The following is a 12,933-nucleotide window of genomic DNA, read 5'->3' as shown; positions in this document are numbered from 1 at the left end:
GGAGAAAGGACTTGAGGAAATAAAAATCTTAGATCTGAAGCTTTGGAAATACTCAGGGGCAGGGTTGGTTAGAATCAGATGTCTCATACTTTTGCCATTTTCTAAGATTTAATGCTCCCCATTCCTGGCCAATTTATGTTATTCATCTGCTCCTTGCTTTAATTTTGCTTTTTGTGTTTGGCAGCCCTCTCAGTTTTGGACCTTAGTTTGCGTTTCAGGTGTTTTCTAGGGTGATGTTTTTCAAACTGGATTCTGAGAGCCTCTGGGAATTCATAGTTATATTCTTAAGAGCGGGAGTACTCAAGTTTATGATGCGTCTTCAATTGCAAATTACTCCTGCAAAAAGAAGTTCTGTTTTTATAAAGTTTTAATTTATAAAAGAGTAGATATAAAAGATGACTTTGGGACCAATATTTCTTAAAGTGAGATCTACAGAGTAATCTTTGTGGGGGGGCATGATTCTAAAGTTTTAGAAATCCTTTACTGATATAGAGCTTTAATTTCCTGTGATTCAACCTGCCCTCTCCTTTTCCTGACTCCTATCCCTATGTGCCTGGTTTTATAGTGGGTAATCCTCAAAAGTGGGAGGAGTCATAGAACAATACTGTCAGAGCATCAGTGAGATATGGTGATATTGGCAGTTGGAGCCTAATGGTTCTCAGGTAACAGAACAGGGGACCTCCTTGCAGGACATCTTGAGATAGGACAAACATTGATATGAAATTAGTTTTGTACTATTATCATTACATATTATCTAGAATAGAACAGCTGTAAGTAGGTATTAAAGGGATATTAAAGGTTAAAAAATTAAAGATTAAAAAAACTACTAATGTATTGTTTTTGCAGCCATGAATAGACTGTTGTGTGATAGTGGGACGAACCCCAAGTTCTTGTAGGAGTGGAGATTGAGCTCTTGCAGTCAACTGTCTTGATGCTTCCGAGCAACTATAGTCTAGCTGACTCAAACCCTAAATGTCTGACTCCTGTCTGGGGCAAGATTTTGTTAGGTCTTTCGGTTGTTGGCAGGAATGGATTTATCTTCCTTAGTAGGATCATGCTTTGGCTATTTCTGACACTTTCCTATTTGCAGATGAACATAAAGATTTTGGAGTTCTGGCTCCAACACTAGTTACTAGGTGATCTTTGGCAAGTTATACTTAACCTTCCAGAGCTTCAGTTTTTGCTTCTACAAAAATGGGTATAGTAACTACAGAGGGCTATTATGAGGATTAACTAGCTACAAGATCTTGGGTGAGTTACTTAACCTCTCTGTTGCTTCAGTTTCCTCATCTATAAAATTTGGTTTTGGTACCAACCAAAAAGGCTGTTGTGAAGACTAAATAAATGAATACGTGTAAATTGCTTACAGTGGAAATGGTCTAACATAGTGGCCTAGAAAATGTAGCATAAACTTATGATGTCTATGTGTTACAAGGGGTAGAGGTGTAGAAGATTATTATGTTGATTGGCTAGGCTGGTCCCAGACCAAAAAGATTGTAATATTGAGGAAATGGCTTTATCTGATAGTCAACAGCAGTTAGCGTGCCCACGTGGGGCCCAGGATGCTGATGATGTGGTTTTAAACAGATCTCTTTGGAAACACGATGGAGAAGATCCTGAAAGACAACTGGAGGATAGGAAGAGGAAAAAAATAGCAAGCTCATCACTCTGTAGTTAGGAAAAGTTTTTTCCATTTAATACTAGACTTTCAAGGATTGAGATGCAAGCTTTTTATGCAATTACATCCAATGTTAAAATTGGTAATACATAATTTACAAAGATTAACATCAAAACAATCATCTATTTAGATATGCTTTTGTAAAAAGGAAATATATTAGCAGCATTTATATTTTCCGCAATCACACAGCCTACAGACATGCAGACTAACTCTGTATCTATTTGCAGTGATGTAGTGCTTTGCCCCGCATTTCAAACACCAAAACCCGCCTGGCAGCTAGGGGGTTCTTTTTATTCGTTATTATAAAACAACCGAAAAATAAAAAAAGGCATTAATTTCTACACCAGTAAGAAAAAACAAGTTTTTGCACTTACCTAACATTTGATTGTCTAAAAAACATTTCAGTTTTTAGTCTTTCAACAAAAGAAAGATAAAATGACAGAGCGTAGTGTCTTTTGCTTCTGTTCTCGCATTTTACAAAGTTTTTTTTTCTTTTTTCGTCTTTTTTAAAATTTTAGTGTTTAACACTATTAAAGGAAATATTGAATTTTAATCTCTTTCTTGTCATTTTCCTGCTTTGACTAAAAGGAGACCCCCAAAGTGCCCCTATTCCCACCTCCCTCCCACCCGGCTCCCTGCAATGAAAACCAAAAGAAACCACTCAAACGGGCTTGGACATGCGATTTTCCCAGCTCCACACGTGAGTATCTTATACCCAGGTCTCTTAGTAATGTACAGTGCTTCTCTACAGTAAGAAAATACTCCAAACTATTTTCTTAATTCTCTTTTTTCTTTAATAAAATATTTATTCTGCTTTTTCTCTGCTCAAGGGGATCTTTGGCATCCCCTGTCTCTTTTGTTTTTTTTGTTTTTTCCTCAAGATTGACACAGAAAGGAGAAAAAGAAAGATTCAATGGAATGGAAGGTGGTCAATGTTTCTACCTAAACAAGTCAGAGCGTCGTCATCATAAGAGGAAATGTACAATTAGGAGAGCATTGGTCCAATATTAGAAAAAAGTAATGGGAAAATGTTTAACTATTGTATTGCTTACTAATCACGCAGCAGATATATATATATATATATACATACATATATATATACACACACAACTTGGCACATTTAAAAACCATCTTTTCTCTTATAAGAACACCTAAAACGTATATGCATATGTCTGTCTGAAAAGACAACAAAGCAAAGCTTTTTAAATTTTATTTTTAAAGAGACAGTATTATCTGGTAACTTCTGGTCAAGAGAATGGGAAGGAAGGTGACACCCTGGATATCCCTCCTGAAGATGAAGTCATCAGGAAGGTGGAGGAAAGATGGAACTAGGGGTGGGGAGAATACACTGTCTCTTTAAGAGATGGACATTGAAAACTGTACAAGTAAAACAAGAAGTAGTGTTTTCAATTGATAATCTACACTCACAACAAATACTCTGATAGGTGAATACTGCTCAACAGTTTATGTAGTGACTTTTGTTGGGGGGTGGTTAGAGTTCATTTTTATGTAGGTTTTAAAATGATTTTTCTTTGAAATGAATCTCCATTCGCACAGCACAGCAGACACACAAGAACCATAGCGCATAAACAGCACGTGTGCTGGCGGGGGCCTGGGCTTCTCATTAGAAAAAAATATGTTCGGCAGGTTATGAAGGTTAAAACAAAAATAGTTACAATAAGTACTGTGCCCTTCTGACCCCATGGGGGCCTTCCCTATTCCATGATTCCATTTGGGGGAGTAGAGGTAGGGAGGGGGCAGCAGTTACAAGTGCTTTGAGTTGTCAACTCACATTTTACTTTGACCTGGTTGGGCAAAAGAGGAGAGAGAAACTTTTCCTAGTCAGGGATTTGGAACAAGGCCCAGCTACTGTTTCTGTTTTACGTCTCGGGTAGCTCTTGGAGCCTATAGAGAACAGACAGGGTAGGGGTGGGGATCCTGGCCCTATCCCTTTGGAGTTTGAGTTATACCTGGGTATAGGAAGCAGCTTCTTAGCAATGCCTACAGGATCAGAGGATGACACAGAAAAACCCAAGCTGTGGGCAGGGTCAAGTGCTGTAAAGTACCAAAAGATTCTGGTCATCCCCAATGTGCTCTGCCCTCCACCCTACATTATTAACCCTCAGGGTGAAGCAATGGAGAGGAAAACAAGTTAAACTGAACTGTTTAGACAGATCCCCTTCCTCTTCCTCTCCACTAGCTCCAAGGTTTACTAAGTACCTAATGTCAATGACATGGCCCCATTCCCCTTGCTGGACGGACCCTTCCCACCCCTGTCTACACTCAGAGAACAGGAGGCAGGACTGTTAGCTCCACTGGATCCCAGATGCTTGAGGTTCTCATTCTTTGAGGTTCACTTCCGAAAGCTGTTTTCTGGGATAAACAAAGTACGCCTTCGAAGTTTCCTGCCTGATCCTTCCTCCAGCAAGTAGGTCACATCGATGGCTGAAAACAGAACCAAGGAGGCTCATCAAATACTACCCTCCCAACTCCTTATTCCAGATTTGAGCTCTCAGGAGATCACAGGAATTCAATGGTTCCATTTCTGACCTATAAGCAATTTAGGCCTTCTCCAGCCCCAAATGAAATAAGCTGTTCTCCAGGGAGGAGATCCTCTCACCTCCCAGTTTCATTCCCAAGATATAACTAAACACGGGTCCATGAAAGAACTGTATCATTTTTTTGGCCATGCTGTGCAGCATGTGGGATTTTAGTTCCCCGACCAGGGATCGAACCCATGCCCCCTGCAGTGGAAGCGCTGAGCCCTAACCACTGGACTGCCAGGGAATTCCCAATAACTGTTCCTTTTTTTAAAAGTTTATTTATTTTGGCTGTGCCGGGTCTTAGTTGCGGCATCCACGTGGGATCTAGTTCCCTGACCAGGGACTGAACCGACGCCCCCTGTATTAGGAGCACGGAGGCTTACCCACTGGACCACCAGGGAAGTCCCAGAACTACCATTTTTAAAGAATATTTTCCAATCTAAGCAAGCAATTAGAAGTTGCTCTTTTTCATTCCCTCTCTGCTGATTTCCCATTTATCTTAAACCCTAGAGATGAGCCTGTTTCTCCTTACCATTTTTCCCAGGGATTTTTTCAAGGAGATTGAGCAAGATCTGGTTGAGTCGTTCCCGTTGACTATGCCGTCGTTCCTCAGGGGTACAAGCTACTTGGGGTTCTTGCCTACTTTCCTCTGTTTTTTTTTCACCCTCACTGACTTCAGCAGTGGCCCCCTCCCGTTCTGGCTCCTCCAGGCTGGGCATCTCATTGGCTGCTTGCTCCTGACTGGCCAGAACCTCTTCAATCAAGGGCAGAGCATCATCCTCTTGGCCCAGGTCTTTTAGGGGTGGCTTTGAGCGCTCAGACTTCCAGGATGATCTGCCAGAAAGATATGTGAATTTAGAGAGGAAGGCTAAGGAGGGCACTTGGGGATGGAAGGGGAATGATGGGAAAAGATCTCGAGATGGCTTGAGATCCTGCAGTCTAGCTGTTAGAGCCTTGGCTCAAGAGGTAAGAAACTTGGCTATGGTCTTCACTTTATTATTTTTTGAAAAAAACCACTACCTTTCTCTGAAATTTAATTTCTATTTACAAAATTCAATTTTTCTTCTTTCCTTCAGGAATCCACAAAATAGACCAGAGCTGGTAAAACGCATAGCTAGTTCTGATTGCTTCATGAGTACACAGAAGTATGGCATAACCTTGTGATACCAATAGTCCAACTAAAATGAGCATTTAAATCGAGTTTTTACTTTTCCTAAATTTCTTCTCACACCTATTATTTGGTATTTTCTTTTTCTAATATTGAAATATAGTTGATTTCCTATGGTAAGCTATTGATGTAGGTAAAGTGATTGTTATGCTACCATTCAACAGAAAAGGAAATTGAAGAAAAGCCTTCGGTACTTTCTCTAAGAATACACCTCTGTGTACAAAATAGCACAAATAAAAACTACGAGCCCAAACTGCTCAGTTAAAACCATGCACTTCTAGCTACTTCTGTTCCTTGACAGAAGTCCTAAGAGCTGATACACCTTGGGGTAATAGGGAAAGCTTGCAGAAACCTAAAAAAGATTTGTCCAAATCTGTCTGGAGTTCTGTTCCAAATCCTTCCCCTTCTCTATCTCTAATCTTACAAATCTCCTTCCCTGCCCCAACTAAGGCTCCATAACGAGACCACACCTGCTGAAGTCTAGTTCTTCTATATTACTGTTGGCACTATATTGGGCTACTCTGTCAGAGACTCCCCAATCCCAGGTGTGGGGCTGAGTGGGTAGGTGGTCATTCTCTTGCTCCATTCAAGTTATTGGTTAATCCCTTAGGCTCCTTACATCCCCCATGGGACTCACCGCCCTCCGTTCCTCTTGTAGTTGTCTGGGACATAATGAGGCTGCAGAGAAGAAATGGAAGTGGTAAGTGTACTGCTGAAGCTGGCAAAGCTGACACAGATGATCTGGGGCAAACTCAGGATAAGGGAGGTGGGGAGGTGGGGAGGTGGGGAGGTGGGGAGGTAAGGAGATAAAGAAAGAAAATAACTGGGCTATTGGGCTAAAACCTTTATTAAGTTGGGTGACTGTGTTAAGGTCAGAAGTTTAGTCCTAATAATCTGTAGGCCACAGTGGTTTTTAGCATTTTGTAAGCCTAGAATGATAGTAGAAGGGATAGGCTCAAAATTCTTTTTGTCCCATCCCAGCTTTTAAGAAGTTAAGGTTGGGGTTTCAAAGCTGATCAGTGAGCTGCTGACTAAGCAAGCAAAGTCAAAGAATTTTAGATGAGAGGCAGTGCTTGTTGGTGGGCAGAAAGAATATAAAATAAATATGATTTAGGGAAATCCAAAAATAATACTAGGAAAAATAGGAACATAAAGGTTTGCTTTCTGGTTAGTCTATTTCTAAGCATTCCAGGATGACAGCTCTGAATTCCGACAGGTCCACTGAAAAAAGACTCATGGATGAGGAATTTAGTCCAGGGTTTCATTATAGCAAATACATGGATAACCAAAACCTTTATGAAATGATGACAAATGGCACAATATAACTGAAGGAATATGTTCACAATTTGAAAGAAAAAATAACACATAGGAAAAGGGCTGAAAATGAAAATGTTAACAGTAGTTATTTTCTGTGTAGTAAGATAATAAACAATTTTTTCTTCTTAATGCTTCTGTACTTTTCAAATTTTATATAATGATAATGTCTTATATTTTAAATCCAGATATAAAAAAGAAAAAGCACTGAATTATTTTCACCAAAGGTTTCTCAATGTTACTGATATTCTTTTTGTTTCTCAATATTATGGGTGTGAAAAACATAACGAAAAACTATGCTATGGGGCTCAAGGGCAAAGACTGTAAACAGGTGAGAGAGAAAAAAGAGGGAAACCTAACTGAAGTATAACAACAATTCCCTGAGGCACAGCCCATGCCAGGAAATGCAGAATAAATGCATTTTTGCTGCTCAAACATACCAAATAGAGAGGGAGTTTTCCAGTATGGGATGGAAACAGGATGAAGAAGCAGAGAGCCACTTGAAAATGCTCACTCTGTGAATTCCATGCATGAACTAGATTGTCCTGACACGTACAGTGAAGAGAGGAAGGGGACTTACTGAAAAATCTCTTTTAGGAGTGAGCTTCTTGGGGAAGTGATCAAAGGCATAGGGTTTGGTGCAGACGGGATAGCGGTTCCGGTGGATCTTGTAAAACAGGTGTGCTGACTTGTCAAGCCGATAATCACAGATGTACACATCTTGCTCCTTCACTCCTTTGGGTCTCCCTATGAGTCCAAACACTGTTAAAGAACCCTCCCTACTTCCCCTTCCTACTTCCCCTTCCCTCACCCTGAGCTGCCCCTCACATACCATTGGGAGAGCAGTGAGACCCCTAAGAGGGAAACATGGTAGCTGTTTTGAGAGGGGGAACAACTAAGCATTTGGTGATTTCAGAAGAAAGGAGACATTAGTGTCAAAAAAAGGGGAAAGGGAATCTAAGAGTTGAAGGGCATTCTATAGGATGGAAAGAAACCAGAAATGTAGACTGAGTGCTGCAGGAATTTTTGAGAGAACATTTACAAGGAAAAACAGAGCACATTTTGGGGAAGTTATCAGAAAAGAATAACTGTATAAATGAGGGAAGCACATTTGGTAATGAACACTTTATAAAGTGCGGGACTGAGGAGTCATCATGGGGCTTCAAGCAGTTAGTTTTTGCATGGAATATATATTCTCCTGGACTATTTTGCTGTGATACTAAGAGAAAGAGCTAGGCAACTGAACTTACTTATAATGATATCTAACATATACTGAGTTTTACTGTGAGCCGTAAACTGCGCTTAGTGCTTTTGTAGATTATTTCATTTAATCCTTACAAAACTCTCTAAAATAGATACTAATCCCTATTTTCAGTAGGATAAGTAACTTTCCCAAGGGCACACGGGTAAAAAGTGGTAGAGCTGGAATTTGAAATTAGATTGTCTGATTCCATTGTTAACCACAAACCTTATGAAACTATTGTGTTTTTTTTTTTGTTTGTTTAATGTAGAGTTGATGATGGCCGTAAGGATTTTGGAATGGGGGCGTGAAGTAACTTATCTTCCCACAAGTACTAATAGAGTGCTAATTACATACTATGAAAAAAAATGAATTAACAAAAAGAGAATTAACATTTATTAAGTAACAAGCACTAGGTAAAAGAAAGAAAGAATATTATATAGCTCTCTGAAGCATCATAGCTAACCTTGGATAACCTTTTATCAGAGAGAGACTACATGAACAGAGTGGGCAATTGTAGATCAATGAATAGCAGATAAGAGGTCATTTTTTAAAGTAGTCCACATCACTTACCTTTACAATATGTATACAGATCCAATACACAGCAGGTCCCCACTACAGCCTCCAAGGGAATGATCTCATAAAGTGGCACCCGAAATAGTTCATTGTGATAGAACCGACGGGATGGAGAGTGGTGGGTTTCATGGGGACGAAAATAATGGTGACCAAAGGCAAACCGTTCCTCTCTAAAAAAAGAAAAAAAGAAATGGGAGAGGTTTAGTTAAGTAGCATGATCCTAGTGAATATTCAGCTCTGTGCTGGTAGGGTACAGCTGAAAGCATAGAGATAGGACCTCAAAACATACTTTTCATTCTTCCAAAGCTTCTCAATGCGGAATATGTCAAGTTTATCTCGGTTAATGTGAGACAATAGTCGATAGGACTGACGGACTGGGTGGCCATCAGGGGTGCGCCGACTATCCCTCATCAGATATACACAGTCACCTAGGAAGGCACAGGAGAAGGTTAAGACACAGAGGCACAGAACATAGGAGAAGGTTAAAATGATTCCTGCATAAATTCTGTTAGGTATCCCTTAGTCTGACCCAAGGTCTACACAGAAAGAACTTTAAAATCTAAAACAATAAAATCTTAAACAATAAATACATAACTACACCAGCAGTCTAATGGTGATGACAATCAATTCTAGACTATGAGAATGACATGAGGGAAGTCCTCCACCTCTTGTAATCCTATATGTCTTTCCCAGTCTTAAAATTAGCTTTATAACACCCTGGTCTCTCCAATTTAGTTTTATTGGGTGGAGGTAAATGTATGTAAGTCTAAGGACTTGAAGATATAAAAAAGGTATACTCTATTGCTGCTAAACGTCATATGGTGACAATCACTATTATGCAGACAGCAGATACCCCCTACTGTTCAGAATGGTCAGCTTTGGCAAGGAAGGTCAGCTTCTGTGTACACACCTTGGCGAAGCAGCAAGTCATCTCGGAGCAAACAGATGAAGTAGACACAGCCAGGCTGGGCATAGTGGGGCCGAGGGATCATGGGTACCTCCTGGTAAGAGCAGAAAGCCGATGGATAAGGGCTGGGACTATTGTATCCAGCCTCTCTATTCAAGAGAAAAAGAACTAAAACCGAGAATTCCCAACCAATTAAGACTTACTGTTTAGTCATTTCAATACAGCACAGATATTAAAAAAAGATGACAGCTACTAGAGTTGTTAAACTTGAAAAAGTGAATGTAGAGGACAAACCTGACAGGCTAAGTATCCCAAACTGTACTCTATGAAGCACTAATTGTGTGGTTGCTTTGTGCCATCTAAAGGGCATCTGAAAATGTGTGAAGGGGGACTTAGTCACAGTGACTGGAGGAGGCTACTAGCATTTAGTGCCCAAGGGCTAAGAAAGCAAACATTCTGCAATGTATCCCTCACAACACTGAAGAACTGTCCACTCAAAATGACAACAGCACCACTGTTAAGAAATACTGCTTGGGCTTCCCTGGTGGCGCAGTGGTTGAGAATCTGCCTGCTAATGCAGGGGACATGGGACATGGGTTTGAGCCCTGGTCTGGGAGGATCCCACATGCCACGGAGCAGTTAGGCCTGTGAGCCACAACTACTGAGCCTGCGCATCTGGAGCCTGTGCTCTGCAACAAGAGAGGCCGCGATAGTGAGAGGCCCGCGCACTGCGATGAAGAGTGGCCCCCACTTGCCACAACTAGACAAAGCCCTCGCACAGAAACGATGACCCAACACAGCAAAAATAAATAAATAAGTTAATAAACTCTTACCCCCAACATCTTCTTAAATAAAAAGAATCTGCCTGCCAATGCAGGGGACACGGGTTCGAGCCTTGGTTCGGGAAGATCCCACATGCTGCGAAGCAACTAAGCCCGTGTGTCATAACTACTGAGCCTGCACTGTAGAACCTGCGAGCCCAACTACTGAAGCCCGTGCGCCTACAGCCCATGCTCCACAACAAGAGAAGCCACTGCAATGAGAAGCCCGTGCAACGCAAGGAATAGAAGCTCCCGCTCGCCGCAACTAGAGAAAGCCTGCGCGCAGCAACGAAGACCCAACGCAGCCAAAAATAAATAAATAAAATAATTAGGAAAAAAAAAAGAAATACTGCCTAAATACCTCCTTTTATAGAAGATCACACATATAAATATGGCAGAGCCAAGACAAAAACCCATTTAATAACTTGAGCAAGATACCCGACCTACCAGCTCTCCTAAAAAATGGGCCTAAGACTAACCTTTGTTGACTTCGAGTCCAGTGCTCTTTTCACTTAAACACTGCTTAACATAGGTGATATTTAGAGTACACAAGTTCTAAACTTTATAAGTTACTTCTGTCATGGATAGTAGTGTTTATAAAAACCATGGTTTTATATAGTACCATTCCTTCTGTAGATTTCTAAGTATTCTCCCATTGGTCTCAATCAAAAGGGAAAGGGAAGGGCAGAATTATTACCCTCAATGTAAAGTGGAAGAAACTGAGGCCTAGAGAGGCTGAATAACTTATCAAAGGAAATTCAGTGCATTAGGAGCAGGGCAGATAAAATACCATGTGCCACATCTCCTACTTTTAGATTAGAGTGTTATCAGAGGGCAACTTACTCTGTCCACAGGCCTCGGGTCACACTGCTCACAAAGGTAGTGCTCCACATCTGAGTTCACTCCCATGCAGTCACAGTGCTGCCACACCTGTAGAAAAAAAAAGCGTGTGTGTATGTAGGGGGTCAGATTTACTGAGAGAAGTCCTGGGGGCTAAGAATAAAAAAATGTGCGGGAGTTCCCTGGCGGTCCAGTGGTTAGGATTCGGCGCTTTCACTGCCGGGGCCTGGGTTCAATCCCTGGTCAGGGAACTAAGATCCCGCAAGCTGTGGCAAAAAAAAAAAAAAAAAAAAAAAATGGCGGTAGGACAGGGTAAAGTAAAACAGGAACTAAGGATGTTAAGGAAGTAAGTGAGAAATTAGAGATAATGGTAAAGTAGGGGGAAAAAAGAATGAGGACTAATCTGAACATAAGTATACAGATTGGTTCATAATACACAGATCTGGGCAAACAAAATAAGGAGATGGATAGGGAACAGGAGGATGAATGAATACAGTACCAAGCTATTACTTACAAAGTAATATGTTATCAACAATATGGCCACTGTGAAAGGATTTATAGTTATGTTTTGACTTATCCTTATCTAATTATATCCTCCCAACAATCCTATGTGTTACTCTTAACTCCACTTTCCATAAGGTAATGAGTGCAGATGAATCAAATGGGGATACTAGGGCTAAAATCCAGGCCTTGACTCCTTCATCAGCAGCTCCATATATTGCATTCCATCCGTATTAATGCTATATAGAGTGTAGTACCTCTGATGTTTTTCAGGTAAAGTACTATCCTAAATATTATCATTCTTCTTCTTTTTTTCTGGTACGCGGGCCTCTCACTGTTGTGGCCTCTCCCGTTGCGGAGCACAGGCTCCAGACGTGCAGGCTCAGCGGCCATGGCTCACGGGCCCAGCCGCTCCGAGGCATGTGGGATCTTCCCAGTCTGGGGCACGAACCCGTGTCCCCTGCATCGGCAGGCGGACTCTCAACCACTGCACCACCAGGGAAGCCCCTATCATTCTTCTTGATCCAGATTACATTAGGAGTGTGCAGTGGAAAATGGGCAGAAAGAACAGGAGGTAGAAAAAAGAAGGATAAAATGAAAGGGGGAGATATCAAAAAGGAGAAGGACAATATGGTGAACAGTAAGGGATAACAGAAACCAAGGCAAAGTTAAAGTTTATAAAAAGCCCATCAAGCCACGCCAAAAGGGGCAGGGGCTGCTGCTTTGAATATAGTCACGATGCTCATCAGGACTAGGCTTCTGCTTCACCTCCTGACCCTCACCATGCACTTGTCACACTGGATCATGAGGCCTTCGTCCTTGTAGAGGCCACAGATACAGCGGATAACATCATCATCCTTCTCATGACCGTTCTCCTTCTCAGAGACTGAGGTCTCACTGCTGTCTGCCTCACTTGCTGTCTCTCCCACAATCTCATCAATCTGGGCTGATGCCTCGTGCCGGGCATTGTAATAGGCCTTTCTTAGGCGGCAAACATCTCTTCCAACCGGCGATTTACGTCCATAATACTTCTGAAGAAAGCAGAAGAAAGAAATCATGTTTGTCTTCTCAATGTGGCTTAAAAATATACCTGAACAGGTAGCAGGATTTTCTTTACCCTCCCATTTGGTTAACATATTTTTAATACCAACAAATATAGGTCCCAGACAGTTGAAAACAACTTAAACTGAACTAAAATGAGTTAAAATTAGAATCTGCATGGTATTTTTTCCATTTGCTCTGTTGCTCTGTTATTCGACTCCTATCATAGACCTTATTATCCATTAGGATCAAAAACACAGTGGTCATGGAACATGATTAAGTACTGCAAGCATTAACGTGGAGA

At 41.2% G+C, this 12,933-nt stretch overlaps 1 protein-coding gene across 4 annotated transcripts in view; it reads right to left on the bottom strand.

The window, feature by feature from the left end:
• Window positions 1-1,600: 1,600 nt before the first annotated feature.
• Window positions 1,601-12,933, bottom strand: part of ASH1L (ASH1 like histone lysine methyltransferase) — a 206,190-nt gene continuing 194,857 nt past the window's right edge. For all 4 annotated transcript variants that reach the window (XM_082650630.1, XM_082650633.1, XM_082650631.1 and 1 more), the window contains 9 exons: window positions 12,371-12,619; window positions 11,091-11,177; window positions 9,430-9,520; window positions 8,809-8,947; window positions 8,517-8,689; window positions 7,284-7,450; window positions 6,027-6,067; window positions 4,754-5,055; window positions 1,601-4,123 (listed from right to left, as the gene is read on the bottom strand). In XM_082650630.1, coding sequence (XP_082506756.1) covers window positions 4,032-4,123; window positions 4,754-5,055; window positions 6,027-6,067; window positions 7,284-7,450; window positions 8,517-8,689; window positions 8,809-8,947; window positions 9,430-9,520; window positions 11,091-11,177; window positions 12,371-12,619 — 1,341 coding nt within the window. In that variant the 3' untranslated portion in view covers window positions 1,601-4,031. The remainder of the gene's footprint in view (window positions 4,124-4,753; window positions 5,056-6,026; window positions 6,068-7,283; window positions 7,451-8,516; window positions 8,690-8,808; window positions 8,948-9,429; window positions 9,521-11,090; window positions 11,178-12,370; window positions 12,620-12,933) is intronic.

The sequence above is a fragment of the Grampus griseus genome (genome assembly GCF_964374135.1).
Source record: "Grampus griseus genome assembly, chromosome: 1".
In the NCBI taxonomy this organism is placed as follows: Eukaryota; Metazoa; Chordata; class Mammalia; order Artiodactyla; family Delphinidae; genus Grampus; species Grampus griseus.
Note: the sequence above shows the minus strand (reverse complement) of the source record. Positions and strands in the feature narration are given on the sequence as shown.